An 18,145-nucleotide genomic window follows, 5' to 3' on the forward strand; every position below is an offset into this window, starting at 1 on the left:
ATGCCTGCGCCTTTCATATCTCCGCCATGTGTTTGTTTGTTTAATACCCATAAGCCCACATCATTAAACCTCGAGCACTGGCTTCGAGAATGCAGCACCACAGCTACATGCAGCAAACACTCTTTCTCGTCAATCATAAATGAGCAGCTGGATGCAGGGGGAAACATTATTTTTAGGCTCATATCTAAGTTCAGCTTAAAATCAGAAGTCCAAAACAAAATACCTTCCTATACGTGTAATACCACCATCAGGTGTAGTATTAATAGCTACAGCATGTTGTTGAATAATGTTTACCCACTTTACTAGTTCTCCAAGCGCGGTCATACTTTAACAAGTGTATGAAGCATGTCTTCCACCAATTAGTTGCTAATCAGACAAAATATCTTGTGTCTTTAGGAAGTATTACTGAAGAGAGCAGCAGACCTTGTCGAAGCCCTCTATGGGATGCCACACAATAACCAGGTACGTTCGCATAGTATATTCCCTAGTCAGGAAAGACAGCCACCACCATGGTATCCATTGAAAAAATTGTATCAAACCTCTTTTATATATTTAGGGTATTTATGTAAGCATCTATGAGAACTGTCGGATTTTGATGCAGTCCTCCAAGTAAAATGTTTCATACTTATTGTCTTGTTACAGCTAGTTGTCTCTCCACAATGCCTATAGTATATGCGATGCCAAGAACACAAGCAGCCATTAAAACAGGGAAACGCCTTGCACTCACTCAATAACCTGTGGTTACTAAAAGGACAGCTTACGCAAACCTTCGTAACCAGTGTAATAACTACTACCCAAATATAGAAACATATATGTTGAAATCATCCGATGAAGACACTTTATATTTGTTCTTTTGAAATAAAAGTTACGTGTTTGCTTCTGTGTTGGTTAATTTGATTATGTGGAAGTTGTCAATGGTTAGTGCTTATTTTAATGAGTGTATGGCTATGCTAATCTGTGTAAACAGGAGGAAAGTGACTAAAACACATTATGCCTATCTAACATGCCCACCTATCCTCTCACACTATGCCAGATTAGGTGCTACATGTTATTAATGTATGCTTTTATTACTTGATAGGAAATTATCCTGAAACGAGCTGCTGACATCGCCGAAGCATTATACAGCGTACCGCGCAATCACAACCAGATCCCTTCTCTTGCCAACACCCCTTCTCACAGCGGCATGATGGGAGTGAACTCCTTCAGCAGTCAGCTAGCAGTTAACGTATCGGAATCTTCACAAGGTAATGACCAAGGTATGTCTAGTACAATGGGTGGCCTGCCATGACCTTTAAAGTGATGGATTTAACTACTTCAATACTGATCGATCCATCACTATAGAATCAGCAAAGCATCTTGACACCTCTGAATACCTTCTGTATTTATTCCAAAAAGCTGATTTTAATATTGATAAACATACATTGGTTCTAATCAGACCATGCCACACATCAAACGTGTAAATTGACGTGGCAGTGTTTATCTGCTTACAGAAAAGTTTCTAGTGGCATCACTTATATGATGAGGTCGAATGTGCAGTTTTCCAAAATATTTATATGTACAAACATTATTTGGGGCCATTCTAATGTCCCACTTAAGTAAATATGAGGCAAGATACATAAAAGATTTGTATGTTTTAATTGGTGACTATTTGCCATCACTTTATAACAGAGGACGTCTTGGGTGTACCGTGCTTTGCTGTTTTTTTTCTAATATAATAGCCTTTCTTATCTTAAAAATGATAATCGGTCACCCAGGGTGGCTAAGAGTTGAAGATGTTTTTGCCAAGCGGAATGTTCAAAAGTGACATAGACAGGATAGGCTTCCCCGCAGCCCATCAGTGTCAGAGCGCTTGTTTCTTGTTGGCCTAATGATGGCTTTGCAATCCTTCACTCCGTACCGCCGAGCTCAGCTTCCCTTCCAGAGAGACACCCAGTGCGCAAGGTACCGGGCCCCAGTATAAAAATATCAATCAGAGAAATGAAGACCTGAAAGCAGCCTTTTAAAGCGAAATCACTGCAACAAACAAGTTGTTTCCTGTCAGCTGTGGCATTTGAAGGTCTGCAAAGGTGGAAAGTTCACTCCGTGTGTTGGTACAAAGCAGGGATGGAGCCTGTTGATAATTGCTACTAAAGACAAATGTGAGGGAAAATGACACAATTGGATCGAAGAAAGCTTTTGTCGGCTGTCTGAGGGAGAAAGAGAGGCTACACGGAGTGTTCCGCGATGATTTAAGCAGGCTCAGTGTGATAAGGTTATCTGCCGCAGCAATAGTTGATAGGGAGTCGCGGGCGTCCCGGGGTAAAGCTTGTGTGATCGATAATGGCCTCTATCTAACTTGCTGCATGATGCAGAGCGCCGCCATTAATGCTGATAATAACATTATCGTTTTGGGGCGGGGTGTTTCACAGTAGGTTACAGCCGCAACACAAGCAGTGTTTCTCCACGAGGATACGTCCCGAGCAGCACCCCGCAGCAGTCTAATTACAACACCGTCAGCAATAGCATGAACGGATATGGGAACGCCAGCATGCCCAACCTCGGAGTACCCGGCTCGCCCGGATTCCTCAACGGCTCCTCCGCCAACTCCCCCTACGGCAGTAAGTGTCTCCTTCCGCCCACTCACAAGCAATGTCGGTGTTACTTTGATTGTCTTTGATGTAAGCTACTGGATGAAAGGAGGTGACTTTGGAGGCTGGACATAAACAAATGCAGTTAGCTATGTTTGACCTGTATGCTACATACTATGATCTGCTAACAAGTTTAGTGTGTATAGTTTTTAAATGGGGGTCCAACTCAAACGAGTTTGCCTGTTAAGCAGAGAGTGGCCGAGCCAGGACAATTTTTTTTGTTCAATTTTTTATTCTGTTTTAAGAGGCAAGGCCTTCACACTCTCTTTTTTTTATCCATGTCTGCCGTTAAAAAGCTCCTCAGTCTGAGTCCTGATTATTTTTGCTTTGTTGCAGTAGTGCCGTCAAGCCCTACCATGGCAGCCTCTTCGGTCACCCTCCCTTCAAACTGTAGCAGTACACACGGCATTTTCTCATTCTCACCTGCCAATGTCATCTCTGCAGTGAAACAAAAGAGCGCCTTTGCTCCCGTTGTCAGGCCCCAAGCTTCTCCTCCACCATCTTGCACCAGTGCAAATGGAAATGGACTTCAAGGTGAGCTGGATATCTCTAATTTGTGTGTGTATTGCAGACTTTCCAATGCATACACTTAAATCATAAGTTTTCATTTGTTTTTTTTATTTAAAAAAGCATTTAAAATTCGTATTCCAAAGTTCCTGGCTCGCAGTATTGCCATTTTACAACCAGCATTGCAGAAAAAAAATAAAGCACAACCAGTATGCTAGGATTGTAAGTGAATCCTTGCTTGCAGTAAGGACTAATGATTGTCACCATCATAATTCTTCACAATACCCAATTTGCTCTACAGCATATATTGACTGGCTATGGTGAAAATGATGATGGCCAGTAGTGTACTCCATGCTGAATTTAGATGTTTTCCTTCAACTGGCATGCATTCATGTCTCGGGAATTGTAAAACTATGAAATGTATCTTAAGTCTGAGTGTAGCATGACCATCCATGCTTAATCTCTCACTTACCCTCTCGTTTGTCTGACTGGCACTGTCAGCTGCGGAGCTATTTCAACCCATGACTTTACCCAATAACCAGAAAAGGGGTTGCATGCATATTCAGGACATGTGTTTGTATTTTTGATTTCTTTGACATTACTGGGACAATGCTTGAACTTTCCTATGTTGACTTACTCAATACTTTGTAGTTTGGGAGCTATTCCTGCCTTCTTTGCAATATTTTAAAATAGTTCGGTTGAAGTACAATCTACCCCCACCTCAAAAACTGATATGGGTCGAAAATTTATTAAAAGGTTTAATATTTGCACACATGGATATCATTATAGTGATTCACTAAGTATACTCTAAAGCTTAGTGTCTATTAGGTTGCAGTTATATTAAACCAGAAACATTTAACATTTTGATATCAATAGTTGACAACTGTTCATTCATTGGCAATTTTCCATGTAGTCTGCACCTTATGGCATCACTACAACTGCATTTAGCAAGACAAGTACTCAATAAAGCTGCAATCCAGAGAGCTTACATCATATAATGTTAATTTGGAATGTTATAGTCACTTGTGTAAGTGTTTGCGTGCACTATTTTTTGTGCAATTGCATGAGGCTCATGTGATCTACACCTGTCTATGTAATGTGTTTCAAACTATTTTCTACACATTTTTAATATTCACGTCTATGGTGTTGCTTTAGAACCTGTAACATCTCATTTTATAGTTTCTTGTAAGTCCCATAGCCATATATGTAAGATTTTGTGACACCATTGGTACACCGGCCACTGATGTTGTATCTTTGGGTATTAAATGTCCATTACAGTGACATGCAAATGGCTAAGTCTTCTGGTTTTACAGTCTCTGTCTCCTCTCACACAGAATTCTGAACATGGTGCTGCATGTGATGATGTCACATATTAGAGTAAGCATTTGATTGCTAGCCCCTGCAAACAGTTCCTTTAATAAGCATACAGCATATATTAGGTAGTGTATGTAAAATATTTATGTGTATGTGAGTATTCCACACATACAAACACCCATACTCATACAAAAACACACACACATACATCCATAATAACTACCCATTGGAAAGTTCCTGCCAAGTTTGCGGCCTAAAACCAACTGCATCACAGTGATTACTCCATTTTCTCTGGGTACATACTCATTTTGGGAGATTGAAAACAGTTGCCCACTGTTCTTATATGGCAGCCATTTGCTTTTCATTTAACACATACCTTATTCTACTAAAAAAGCAGAGTGTACCGCTTTTAAGAACAATTGCAATAGTAAGGGGTTATTTATTTATTCAAATAAATCGAAAGAGTTAAAGGAAAATTGCTTTATGCAATGGTTGGGCATATGTTTTCACATGTAGGTAGCTCAATTACCCAGCACATTCAGCATCTCATTCATTCTGCTAAGGATATAAGAAAAGAAGACAATAATGGTGCCATTGTCTTTCGTCTCTCGAATCACCTTTATTTTATAATAGGCTTCTCTGTCCCTTGTCATGTCCAGAATCATAATATTTTTTTAGACAAGTTTAAAGTTAAACACGGAAAGGTTCTTAGAGTCACTGTAGGTCATAGACTAGGATAAGCTTTTGACTCAACCATTGCTCTTAAGGTAACTTTATTTTAATGGCATCAAAATTAATATGAACTGGATATTTCACTGTAAAAGACACACTATGGAACTCACAACTCCTCTTGTTCATACCCTAATCTTGTAAGCGACTGCATGGTGGTTTTTCATACTCCATACTTGTCACTAAGTGACCCAAATGCTATATCTCTTTATGCTAAGGCATGCATTTAAACACACAAACAAGAGGATATGCAAATGTAAACAGGGTATTCACACACCTATTTCACTGCTCAGTAAGGGGAGAGGGAATCATGCTTTTGTAGTTCTTCCTTTCAGTGTATGGGAACATTTTTGTGAAATCACTGGTGCATACCTTAGTTACTGCTTATAGCTTTAATTGACACAAAGGCAGTTCTCTAATTTATTCAAATGCTTTGGGGAAATGATATACTCATGTAAATCTATTTTCACCAAACAACATATATATTACATTGTTGATAATGAGGAGTGAAATTATCATTCTCCATCGGTTTAGTGAGGAAAAAGGCAATTGTTGCTAGAGACACAAATAGTGATTTATTTGCGCCTACCCACATGTGTGTCAAATGACAATGAGAAGCATAGCTCTCACCTGCATCAGCAACACATACACTTTATACACAATCTAGAACTTAATGTCACAATTCTGTAAGTAGGGGTTGGTCAGACCCATATCCAAAGGGCCAGGAGGAGAGGGGCTGATCTTAATTTTAGGCATAAAATATTTTCATGCAGAAATCAGTTAACTTTTCCTTCACACACAAGATCGACAAATCTTATGATCAAATTCTTTGGATAAATACATTTTGGTGTGTCAATATCCAGATATGGAATATAGGTAATGTTTTTTAAACTATATATTGTAATAAAAATGTAACAACACTTAAACCTAAAGGTGTGGATTTCTCCAAATTTCAATATTGTTGAATGCATATTCAACATAAATAATCCCCAGTAAGTAGCTTCTCCACTTTACCCTTAAAACATGCTTCTTTACATTTTACTATAATGAGTCTTGTGATGTCTTGAAAGAGGCAGTAAGCAGCTGCTGGAGAGACTGGAAATGTATCACTGGTGGTCCATATCACCCAATACAGGAGGAACAATGGATGAACATTATGTCGTAGTTTCTGGTTCTTCATTCTCTTGATGAAGTCACTTCTTTGGTAGCACACCACAGGTCAGAGCACATTTGAATAGGGATATGCACCATGCAAATATGTTACACCCCTAATCTCTGGCTGCAGGATTTCATTACTTTTAATTGAGTTACAAGACATTTTGTCCCACTCTGGAGCATTACAGTAATTTCTTGTCAGTACTGAGAGCTACAGTGCCTAGTACCAGGATACATCCTGATTAAACTATGTACCTCCCAGAAAATGTCTGAAATGTCTGCAACAGCCTTTTGCTGCCTTGGAAGACTTGAATGGCTTACAGTTGGAAACATATCTTTCCCCCATTTATCATCCAATACCTACTTCATTGTTGGTAATGTTTGTACCAGACCAACCATTTCCTAAACATTATTTGGAAATGTCAAATTTAGAGCCCACTTCTTGGTCAGGATAACCAAAAGCCTGCCCTGTGTTCAGAAGCGATTCAGAGGTTTTTTGAGGCAGGGAAGGGAACCAAAACATATTGGAGTCTGCTCTTTTGGTGGGTTCCACGTGGGACATCATCTGCCACCCATTAAGTGAAATGCTGATGTTTTACTTAATTGTTGACAGCTCACTGATATCACAGCTGCAAAACAAACGTCTTCCGTTTGGCAGTCCCACACTATTGGATCTTACTGCCCCACAAGTAAAATATGTTCCAACAACAGAGAAGTGTTTTCTTTATTAGGGCGAAATGTTGTTTTCCTATAAACCTAAACAAATATGTGTCAAATTACTCTATTGGGCTTTGTCTGCAACATACTTGCATTTCTGTTAATTTAAATTGATTCATATTGAAATAAGTAACCTACTTAAATATAGGGTTGAACTGATTATAGATCAGTAGCTATCCGCTGTGATTTCATAAAGTCACCAGTGGCGGCTCCTCGAGAGAGTGCTGCGGGGCGGGGGAGGGGCAGAGTGGGGGTTAGTAAACTCCAGAATTGGGCCAAACGGAGTTGAGTAAAGAAATAAAGAAATAAAACTAATTACGTTGCGCGCTGCATCGCCGATTTGGTGCTGCAGCGCGCGCAATATAATACGTTTTGTTTATTTATTTCTTTACTCAACTTTGTTCAGCCCAATTGCGTAGTTTACTAACCCCCACCCTGCCCCTCCCCCGCCGCACCGCCCCCGTAGCACTCCCTCGAGGAGCCGCCACTGGAATGTTCCTCACCAGGCTCTGCAAAGCAAGCCTGGTGGGGAAGATGCAAAGTGCGCAGGACTGTTTGGTTGGCCCGAGAGTGTCGGCCAAGCAGAGATGCGCACTAAAGGAGAGCAAACCACTCCTCTCCCTGCTCTGGCCTGCCCTGTCCTGTCCCCGAAAGCCACTCAATTCAATAGGAAAAATAAAATAATAATAACAATACGTTATTATGATTTTATTTTTTCCTTTTGAAGATAGTGGGGTGACGCTCTTCTGCCTTAGCAAAGTAGCTGCCACTCCTGAAATACGTAGAACACCCGATGCATCATTTTTTGCCTTTGTACTGCATATTTACAACAGGCCAAAAGGCAAGCCTCAAATTCAGGGACAATCACACACATTTCAAAAGTGGTGATTGTTTAAACACTTCAGCGTTTTAGCACCCACCTCTAAAAAAGAGCCATTGTAGTGTTGGTCCCTGGGACCACTGCCTGCCCTTAAAAAATACTTTTGCATATGGGACCCCTTCCCATATGCAACTTCATTACCAGCCTCTTGAAGAGGGCTGTAATTTGCAAATGTTTTGCGACCGCAATTGTGGTCACAAAACATTCATACATTGCTCTGCAGTCGCTATTAGGAAGGGAACGCCCCTTCCTAATAGCGAGTCACAATACAATATTCTGCGAGTCGCAAATTATTTGCGAGTCGCAAAATAGTGTAAGTACATGGCCCGCACTAAAATTGCAGGCCTAAACGGATCGCAAACCCATTTGCGCATGCAATTTTTCGTCGTACATCTAGCCCTTGGATTCTTAAGCACCATGCTGTCTGGTATAACACTCTTCAATGCCTTGCCAGGGGTAGTGAGCACAATATAAATGCAATTCCAATCCAATTGAATACAATACAATACAATACAGTACTTAAGTCTCCTAATAGCACATAAAAAATATATGAAATATTGTAACCTTGAGTATTTAAGGGATGATGGTGTACTGTGATTGTTTTAAAAAGATCCTCAAATTAGCATGCTGCCAAAACGTCTATTGGCTTTTCTTATTTTTCTGAAGTAGATTAGCTAAATGATTTAATGAATATTGTTGCACTATCCTAAATATTCTGCCCCAAAAGTAAAACTTTTGAAAAGTGCACTGTGTCAATGATACTTAAGCTACATGGCAAATGGTGTTTAAAATTGCCATAATGCATAAGAAAGTGAATTAATGGTTAAACACTTGGTTTTCTGAGTATTAATACATACGTGAAACATAAATAGTTGAATCTAAAAACCAGGTTGACATTGCCCTTACACAGACCATTTCTCTCCCATGTCTTCTTCATACAACTAGCATTAGACGGTATAAGAGCAGCACATTTTTTCACTGCTTGCATAATGAATTACAACCTTCATGAGTAACAGGAATCTCATATCTGCAACACATGGCCTACAGATTCAGTTTTCAACCCCTGAGTCAGACCACAATGTGTGGTTTGTGGAGCCCATGAACACACAAAACATCCTACAGATTTAGTAGAATATGAGCAGTGAATACCTTCATTACATAAATAAAGCATGCATGTGTACTTAGTTCCCAAGGACTAGATGATTTACGAGGCAGAGCAACTTACAACATCTCAGTTTTTTAAAACAAAAATATAGTCATATTTAATTTAGGTTTTTAGTGGCATACAGAAATTAAATGTGACACACTTCTCAGTCAAAGAAAGCGCTTGTGGCAATACTTAATTTGATCACACCTGTGTATAAATAAAAACACATTTCGGGCTAAATAATCTTTTTTTTTTTTTACCTTATAGTGCATTACTATTAATGATAGGGACAGGGATGGGGGATGATTATAACAAATAAAATTTAGTATTTAAGAAGGTATCACAAAATATCATTTGTTTTTTCTTGGATTTGCAGTAATTGTATTGCAATTTAGCATTATTGTTCATAGTAGTAAATCGCAGTACGAACATGAAGTGCAGTTTGTGAATCTAACTTAAAAATGCAAAAGTGTATTGAACTATGAGAAGAGGACACACATTTTAAAGTTACATGTCATTGATATCAACTTGGTAAGAAAAATATGCATTCAGTTTTACCAATGTGAACAACACCTTGTTAACTTAGACCAATTATGAAGTGGAGGTTTTATGCAATGAGGGAACATGCTATATTTGTGTGATCCATGTGTACATTATGCCTGTGCTCACTCCCACATATATAGTTAAGGCTTGAATGTAACTCCCATTATAACCCCCTTTTTCAGTTGCCCATAATTTGAATAAACATTCACCAATCTGCCTGAAATTTTGGATTTCAGGTGGGATTGACAGGCTGAATTCTTTTGCCAAGTTTGAGCAAAGTCGGTTCTGTCGTTTTTGAATCCGGAAACCCAGCATCTCTAAAAATCATTCATGAAGGTGTGTTAAGTTTCATACTCCCAGGTGGGTCTTAGTCTCATTACCTCAACCCTAATGTTTCTTTTCCTAATTTTTGAGGTTTGCCTGAAAACCTTAATGTTTCATTAATGACGTTTTATAAATTTGTTATATATAAATATACATATGATGTCTCCCGTCAGATTGTCCTTATATTAATCAATATTGAGAGAGATATGGGTGTTGTTTATCTCATGCTTGTATCCTCTGAAAAATCAATTTGCATGATAAAACAACAATGTAGATATGTTTGTATTTACATTAAACAGTGCATTGAAAAGTGGCAACCATGATTTCAAAGTAACTAAACTAAAATAAAATATAGCTTCTTTGTCCTATGAATTGTGCTCTAATACATGGAAAGCCTGGTTTGAAATTAGCGGGTGTGCTACTGCCAAACATTGTACATTTTAAAACTGTTCTATCTATGCGGTATGCAAGTTTAAAATTAATCAGTTTATTGTTTCTATTTGGTATTGCAAATTATACCCGTTAATATATCATAACACATAGCGTTCATATGTTTATTTTTAATACAATATGAAAAGCAGTATATTTCTTGGCTAAAGACTATATGATGCAGTAACCAAATACAATTGCTAATGGCACATGCGCTTTTGAGTAAAGGAAACTGGTTCCATCAGTGGTGTAACAAACACAATGTTCAGTATATCTTTGATGTGATTTGCATTCTTACAATGTAGGACAGTGGGATGAAAACCTAATTTTAGTAACTCAGACGTAACCTGGGCCTCATGTGTGGCATTTATTCCATTTACATACATATAAATGTAGCAGGAAGTAAATGAAAATGAAGATTTTTAACATTATTCTTCCATTACCAATATATAAAGGGCTGAAACAATATTTGACAGACAAAATCATGATCTATTGTTGGTTGTTTAATTTTCTAAACTAAAAAAACTGAGCTTTAAAAATGTAGCGAGAAAAATTGGCATATCCTTTGTGAACCAGACAACATATCCTAGAAAGGTTACCAATTATAATGCAAAAATATTAAGACAGATAATTCATGAGAATAGTTTAATAAAACTGTTTAGGTAAAGTGATCTGTTAGGTGCGTGAAACCTCTTATAGCTACAGTGATAGAATAAATAGCATGCTGTGCTCTAAGGAAAGTAGCGTGGAACACACCTCATATAATTAACAATGAGAACATTCATAGAATGAAACATATAGTAGGCCTAAGTTATTATATCACTTTAAAGGTATTTGTACCCAAACCTTAGTGCCCGGAAAGTTGTACCAGTATGTTTGTAAAACATAAAGAATGTTAAAATTAATGAACTGAGAAACTGATGTTCACTTGGCTTCATGAGCATATTGATACTATTATCTCCGGTATATACATTAGCTGACAATCTCATTTTAAATGAAAACAACACACACCACAATATGTAACCACATTACAAAGTGCCTATTTATGAAAGACAACAATAAAGTAGGTTTTACTGGTGAAAATTCAAGATGGCTAGTGAGAGATACAATATTTAGCTTTTCTGTAGTGCACCCTCCCAGTTCTAGTTGAATGTGAGTGGGTTATTTTTGGTCCACTGATAAAATACAATTTAAAACATTACATATTTAAGTTGTCTAGTTAAATCCCTATGTTAGGTCAGTAAACCTCTTTATTAAGGAACCCATGAAATGTTCATTCCTTGACTTGTGAGTGAGTTGGCTCTATCTGACATTACCAGAAATGACCATGTTATTTATCAGCTGTCAGCACAGTCTGTCCCTGGGGAGTCTGGGCCACTCTTTGCCATTATCAAAATGCTAGGAAAAATATTGTGAATGTAGGCGAAAGCTTTGCAAAAACTAATTCAAAATCCTCTTTCCATGAAAAGTGAAGTATTTGTTGTTGGAATTTGTTTTTAATTCACCTTTGCATTGTATGCCTTGCTATATATATATTCATCCTATCAGATACTAAAGCATATTCAATGTTTACTAAATTACCTGTAAAGTCTATTATTCTGTATTTCACTTATTTGACTGATCATATTCTAAATGCAGTGTGTAAGCTTATTTCTTTTCTTCTGTGAGAATCTTTATTAATTAAATATTTTTCTTCTTTTCTTTCAGCTATGTCTGGGCTTGTAGTTCCACCAATGTAAAGTCACTTTCGTTTACCTACTGTAGCAAAAGCTTCAGTGGATGGCCTTCAGGGGACTTGTTTATTATATTAAGATATGCTGATGGAAACTTACCTTCCAGGAAAAAATCAGCAACACAATTAAATGCTACAAAAAGACTTTGTTTAAAGATTTTATTTGAACTATAAAAAAAATCAACATGCAAACAATCTACTTCTTCATGAACAATTCCATTTTTGACTGAACTTTTGTCATATTTTCACATTTCTCAGTCCTGATGAACAAGGAAAAAAGCGACTCCTATTTTGTATAAAGTTTCTGATTACGTCTTGGCTATGTCTAGTACTTGCTATGTGTTGGGAGAAACTTCATGGATGCACCATTTTGATTACCATGAAACACTGATGAAAAATGCCTCAGACCATTTTTCTGTACTCATAATTAAAATCACAATGGTTATGTATCTCTATAATGTGAAATATTTTTTGTGGTGAAAAAAGGGGGCCAAGGAGGTATGAGCCATCTAACTGGAAAAAAAGTTAAATATATGAATTCATCACATTGTGCGAGAGGGACGAGGGAGGGGGTATATCCTTGCTTAACGTCATCTTAATGAAATGAAATGAAACTTTGTAACTTATTGTAGTTAGAAATTGTAACTTTGATATTGAATTCTCTTGCCTTCAACAAGCACACTGACAGAGAACAAATGCTACTGTCCGTTGGTAAAACTATACTTCCACTGCTAGAGCTTCCTGTTAAGCAAGTGTGATCTGCAACATTTTTTTCAAATTATTGCTAGCACTGTATATTATTGCATTCTTAGGCTACTGTGAAGTCTATGTTTCTTGTACCCAGAAAATTGTCCTTTTGACTTCTCAATCCTTCTTCCCTAATGTGTTTTGTATGTGGTTATAAAATTGTAGACTTTTGTGATTTTGCCAAAGTTGTAGCTAAATATTTATACACTTGTCTTGAGTTTATTTGAGATCCACTTAAATATTTAGAAAAGCACATTTTATTCCTTAATAATCTCATGAGGAATAAAATAGTCTTACTCATTGCAACACTTTATTTCACATAAACACTTGCGGTCACCAGGGGGATTTATTTTGTAACATATCAATTATAAATATTGTATTTATCTTAAAAAATGTATATTTCTTTCCATCTTTTTATTTGGTTTCTTGTATGTATTGTTTTGTCATGGCCTGGTTATGTGATGCTGAAATAGCATTAAGCCAAGAACAGTTGCCTTCATACTGTGCATTACATTTTGATGAATTATTGCGTCGATTCATTTCATTTGTAATTCCAAATGTGTTATTGTTTAGACTTTCCGTCCATTTTTTATGTTAAGGAAAAGTCAAATTCATTGTTTATTTTTATATTATTTTAAGTTATCTAAACAATTTTGAATAAAAGTTGTTTGTTGTATAGTCAGAAGAAAATTGTGCCACATGGCTGTTATGAATACTAGTAAAAATGTGCATGAACTGCAGCCACAGAGAGACAATTACATTTGTGGTTGTAGGATTTTTTTATTGATAGAATGTAAAAAGTCATTTTTAGCTGCCACTCATGACTTTGCCACATAGCTGAACCGTGTTTACTTGGAACATTCAGAGAACTACATTTCTAAACAAAATTCACTTCGAATATTTTAATTAAAAAGTTTGCCACATAAGCATCTTTACTGCCTTAAGAGTGGATTTATTTAAATAAAATGTTATGCTGTTGTATCACAGGCTTCCACCATATATGCCAACTGCCACTTCATTTGATTAGCTAATGGTGTAAAAAGTTAAAAAAGCACAAACCTGGTTAACAAATAAGTCAATCCTTTCTGTATGTGTTTCTGCTGCACCCTGCATTATTCTAAACCTCATACTATTCTAGCACAAATCTTTTGTGTGAAATTAAGATTGCACACAACATTATATATATTTTTAACAATCATTTATTTTTATTTTTACAAAGATCCAACATAAAATGCTTCTTTTGGATTTATGTCATTAATACATTGTGCCTGATAGTGCCAAATCTTTAGCTTGAGAGAGAGGAAGACAGGATGTCTAACTTTTATTTCTTTGCACTACATGCTTTGCTATTGCAGCATAGCTAAATCCTTTCTCATACTGCAGCAGAATTACAATACAAATAGGAGGGGCATTTGTCTTTCTAGGCAAAATGCACATTTTAGTAAAGTGTTTATATGAGGGACTAATCAGTGAATAAGGCTGTTTATTACAGTTGTTAAATGTACTGCACATGCATTTTTAACTAGCCAATAAGGCTTGGCTAAGAGGATAATCCTAATATTCAACATTGAAGCTAAATTGCTTCAGTGTTCCCTTTGTGTAGGAGAGGTTTGACGCAACAAAAATCATGTGTACATTTTATAGAGTTTGCCATTTAAGTTACAAAATGCAAGCAGTTTATGTTTTAGATCAGTTAGTCAATGCACTCATTGCTTCATTGTCTCCAAACTGAACGCTTCACTAAATTGTAGATTTTACTGTTAAAAGCCCTACAATGAAATTGTTTTATCTGTAATTATTTTCAGATATTTATCTGTATAAAATGTTCATTTTACACAATATTTAATTAAAGTATTTCTGTCTGTGAATTCCACTTTAATTTGATCTGAAGTTTGATTATTAAAATATCTGACACCACATGGAAAATAAAACCAAAACTGTAGGTTTCATTTCTAAATAACCAACCTGCATTAGCTGAACATAAAGGCTGATTGGAAATTACTTTCTCACACTATCAGTATGGAGACTAATTGATATTAGATGGAGAGACATATATCTCCAATACAACTATCTAAATATACCTGTATTTTCCATAGAAGGTTCACTTTTGTGGGGTTATCTTATAATTTATTCTTGAATATAAACTTGATTACTGGATTAATAAGATGTAATTTATTGTCCCTTAAAATGGTTTGAGACCCACCATTTCTTCTGAAGGTGAATTGGACTAAAGTAGGGCTTGACACCTCTTGAGTTGGGTAAGCTACATCAGCAATACAGTATACATTTTGTCTTTGAAATGCATCAAAAGAGTTCACAGTGATGACATAAGTTTCCTTATTCAGCGTGGTCCTCTTCCAACGCTCTGAAGTTCATCCTTTCACAATCATACATATTTCCTTTTTCTGTATTGATGATGTGCATATCCAACAGCCTACCGTTCATCCTCCAATTTAGGAAAGAGTTCAAGACACACCTCTTTAAAGAAGACAACATCACAATGCAGTTACAATCCAATAACCAGCCACTTCTTCTATAACGTGTTGAATGCATGCTTGGCTTCCATCTTGAACAGTGCCCACTGCCTTTTCAGCTGTTTACTCTACACAAGTACCATATGTATGTTTACATACTCTGAGAAAGTCACCCTTTTTCCCCTCATCACCATAATTTTTTGACTGATGCTGGTGGTAACCGACTGACCATGCCAAGGGCTCTGCTCACCAGGCCCAGGGCCAGTGCTCTGATCAAAAGGTATATGGTAATTAGGTGTAATTACAATTGGTACTGACAACCTCCCTGTTAGTCCCTAGTATATGGTAGGTTTAAAGGACCAGTAGATGTCACGTACTTTACGTGTGCACTTATGTGTTGCCTGCTGTCATTTTACAAGTCAGTCTTCTTTGTAAGCTGCTTTTACATTTAAATAATATTCAAATTCGACTTTGGATTTGAAGATACTTCCAGAGATGCCCCCAGGGAAAGGCGTAATGTAAAATAAGCAGGGACATTTTAAAATATATTTTATATGCCATGGTGAGGAAAAAATGACCAATTTTGGTTTTCCCCATTATAGCATTTCTGCTCACTATGCTAACATAGGAATACAGTAATAAAGTGTACATATTGACAGGAATGAGCTAAAATAATATTTCAAGGACTTAGTAATGATAAATCCAACAACTAGCCACTGGTAAATTCATCAAAACTAATACAGAAAAGAAGTTATAGAACAATATTTTCTGCAAGCCAAAATCCAGCCTTCTAACAGCCTCTCCTGATTGGTCAGCCTTGGGCGTGACCAAATTGCTGTGATGAGGTGATAAGTGGTCTGCACAGAGAAAGAGGTCATCTGGTGGGGTAGATATGTAGCTGCAGAGAACAGGCCAGAAAGAGGGCTGGGTAAACAAACTGGTCTTCAAAGAGAGCAGGACAGTAAGGATACAAGCCAGGCCCACCCCCTCTTCCTGTACCCCCAGATGAGAACGCCCGGAATGGAATTTGCAGGAGATCTGGAAGGGGAGTGTTACAGGAAATGACCACACCAGTAGGTTGGCTTAGCCAGATTCTAACCCTAAGAAGAAAGATTCTCCATTTTTGATTTTAAAGTACAGCGCTCTGTGGACCAAGAATATGCCACACTTTGGCGGAAGCTGTCAAACGTTTGGGTGGCACCCTGTACCCCATTGGTCAGGGTTACCCGCCTGCTTGTCACCCCAAAACACAAGATAAGTATGGGAGAGGTTCACAAACACCCCAATCCCCTGCCTGTAACTACAAGGAGATGAATGACAGCGCTGCTGGAACCCTGGAGTGCACCGAGAGGATCACACGCTGAATGACTGCGTCCGCTGCTCACTAAGGATCTACAGCCATAAGGACTTTGCCTTCCTTCAAAAAGAGAAGGAGTGCCTTCCTGAAAGCGATAGCTTAAAAGAGCTCCCCCTGCATCATCTGCAGCAAGAAGAAGAACCCAGCCGACAACCTTCAGCTGGAATTTAAAGGTTTTGTCCAGGTGCATTGTGGGAACTGTAGTCCCACCATCCAAGGGGCAACACTGCGCCTCTGCAACCTTGGATTTTGTTTGTGGACACTTTGAACCCCCAAAAGGAACTTCAGAAAGCACCTCCTGAAGTTGGTAGAACTTTTGAGAACTCTCGTGAAAAAGCTTCATAAGGTGACCTACCTGAACTCCAGAGTCAAGCCGACTACTTTGAACTGCGACCCGGCCTTTATTTCAGGTCGTCTCGCTGAAAGCTCTAGAACTCAAGACTTCCAGGAGTTGATATGGGGCTCCTGTTGAACCAAGCTCATGAAGCTGCCATGAATTCAGCCTGGGGAGGCCAATTCGATGTCGAGAGATAATCCTCCAGAAAAGTTTCTAATTGCGAAGATAAAACTTTGACACGGGCCTCCCTCTTACTGTATTCGCCAGGGCTCCATTGTGCCATCTACAAACTTTGACTTTGTCTTGGTCATGCGTGACCAGATGTCCCACATTGGCACTATTGGCTTCTAAGCACTAGAACGTGTTTATTCTTAAAAAAAATCAAATTACCAGGTTTCTACATTGGATGTTTGTTGTTTTGGTGGCATTTTAAAGAGACAAAAAGTACCTATGTTTATAAATTGGTGTTGGAGTTTTAATATGTGCTGTGTTAAGCCTGCCTGCTCGTTGCCAGTTACCAAGGATTGAGAAAAGGAATAAGTTATTGAGACCATTTCTGGGCCTTATATTGTTGTGGTGGCCTTATTGCTAGTGGTTGGTGCATACTTACTCCTATTAATAAAACACAGTACAACATTTGGTGGCAGTGATGGGATACATACTTGTGTTTGAATGATACTGTAGTGATCAAGTCCATGCAGGTAGAAGTGGTTAAGAGAGGTTTATTCAAGATAGTTACAAGATAACAAGAAGACTGAGTCAAGCCCAAATCAAGACCGAATCAAGGCCCCACCAGGAGCAGCCAGCATGGTGCTCAGCCCAACCAACTGTGTCTATTTGACTCCCAACATTCCATGTTATGTCATTGCAGCAATATTCCATTGGCAGGGGAAGAATAACATTAGAGTCAAGATACAACATATTCCCCTTTCTTCTATATATAAAAAAACAACAATGAGGGAACGAGACAGAGGAACGAGGAAGAGGAGAAATGGAGGAAATCAGAAACGTGAAACCATTGAAAGAAGAGAGCAATAGAAAAGGATAAGAGAAGCAAAGAAGAGAGGAAAACCAAAACATAAGAACCATCCTCCCTTCTATACACAAAAGCAAAGGAAAAAACATG

General features: G+C 37.8%; 1 protein-coding gene across 13 annotated transcripts in view; it reads left to right on the forward strand.

The window, feature by feature from the left end:
* EBF3 (EBF transcription factor 3) overlaps positions 1-13,782 on the forward strand; it is a 179,962-nt gene extending 166,180 nt beyond the window's left edge. For 2 of the 13 annotated variants that reach the window (XR_014961777.1, XR_014961779.1), the window contains exons 12-17: positions 397-462; positions 1,079-1,256; positions 2,409-2,597; positions 2,964-3,161; positions 9,856-9,979; positions 12,080-13,782. Coding sequence is in view for 8 of the 13 variants with exons in the window: in XM_085606209.1 (XP_085462335.1) it covers positions 397-462; positions 1,079-1,256; positions 2,409-2,597; positions 2,964-3,161; positions 9,856-9,917 (693 nt within the window). In the remaining 5 variants the exon portion in view is untranslated. The remainder of the gene's footprint in view (positions 1-396; positions 463-1,078; positions 1,257-2,408; positions 2,598-2,963; positions 3,162-9,855; positions 9,980-12,079) is intronic. The other 11 variants (XM_085606210.1, XM_085606211.1, XM_085606214.1 and 8 more) reach the window with 9 other exon arrangements.
* The last annotated feature ends 4,363 nt before the right edge of the window (positions 13,783-18,145 follow it).

The sequence above is a fragment of the Triturus cristatus genome, chromosome 1_2 (assembly GCF_964204655.1).
Source record: "Triturus cristatus chromosome 1_2, aTriCri1.1, whole genome shotgun sequence".
Taxonomy (NCBI): Eukaryota; Metazoa; Chordata; class Amphibia; order Caudata; family Salamandridae; genus Triturus; species Triturus cristatus.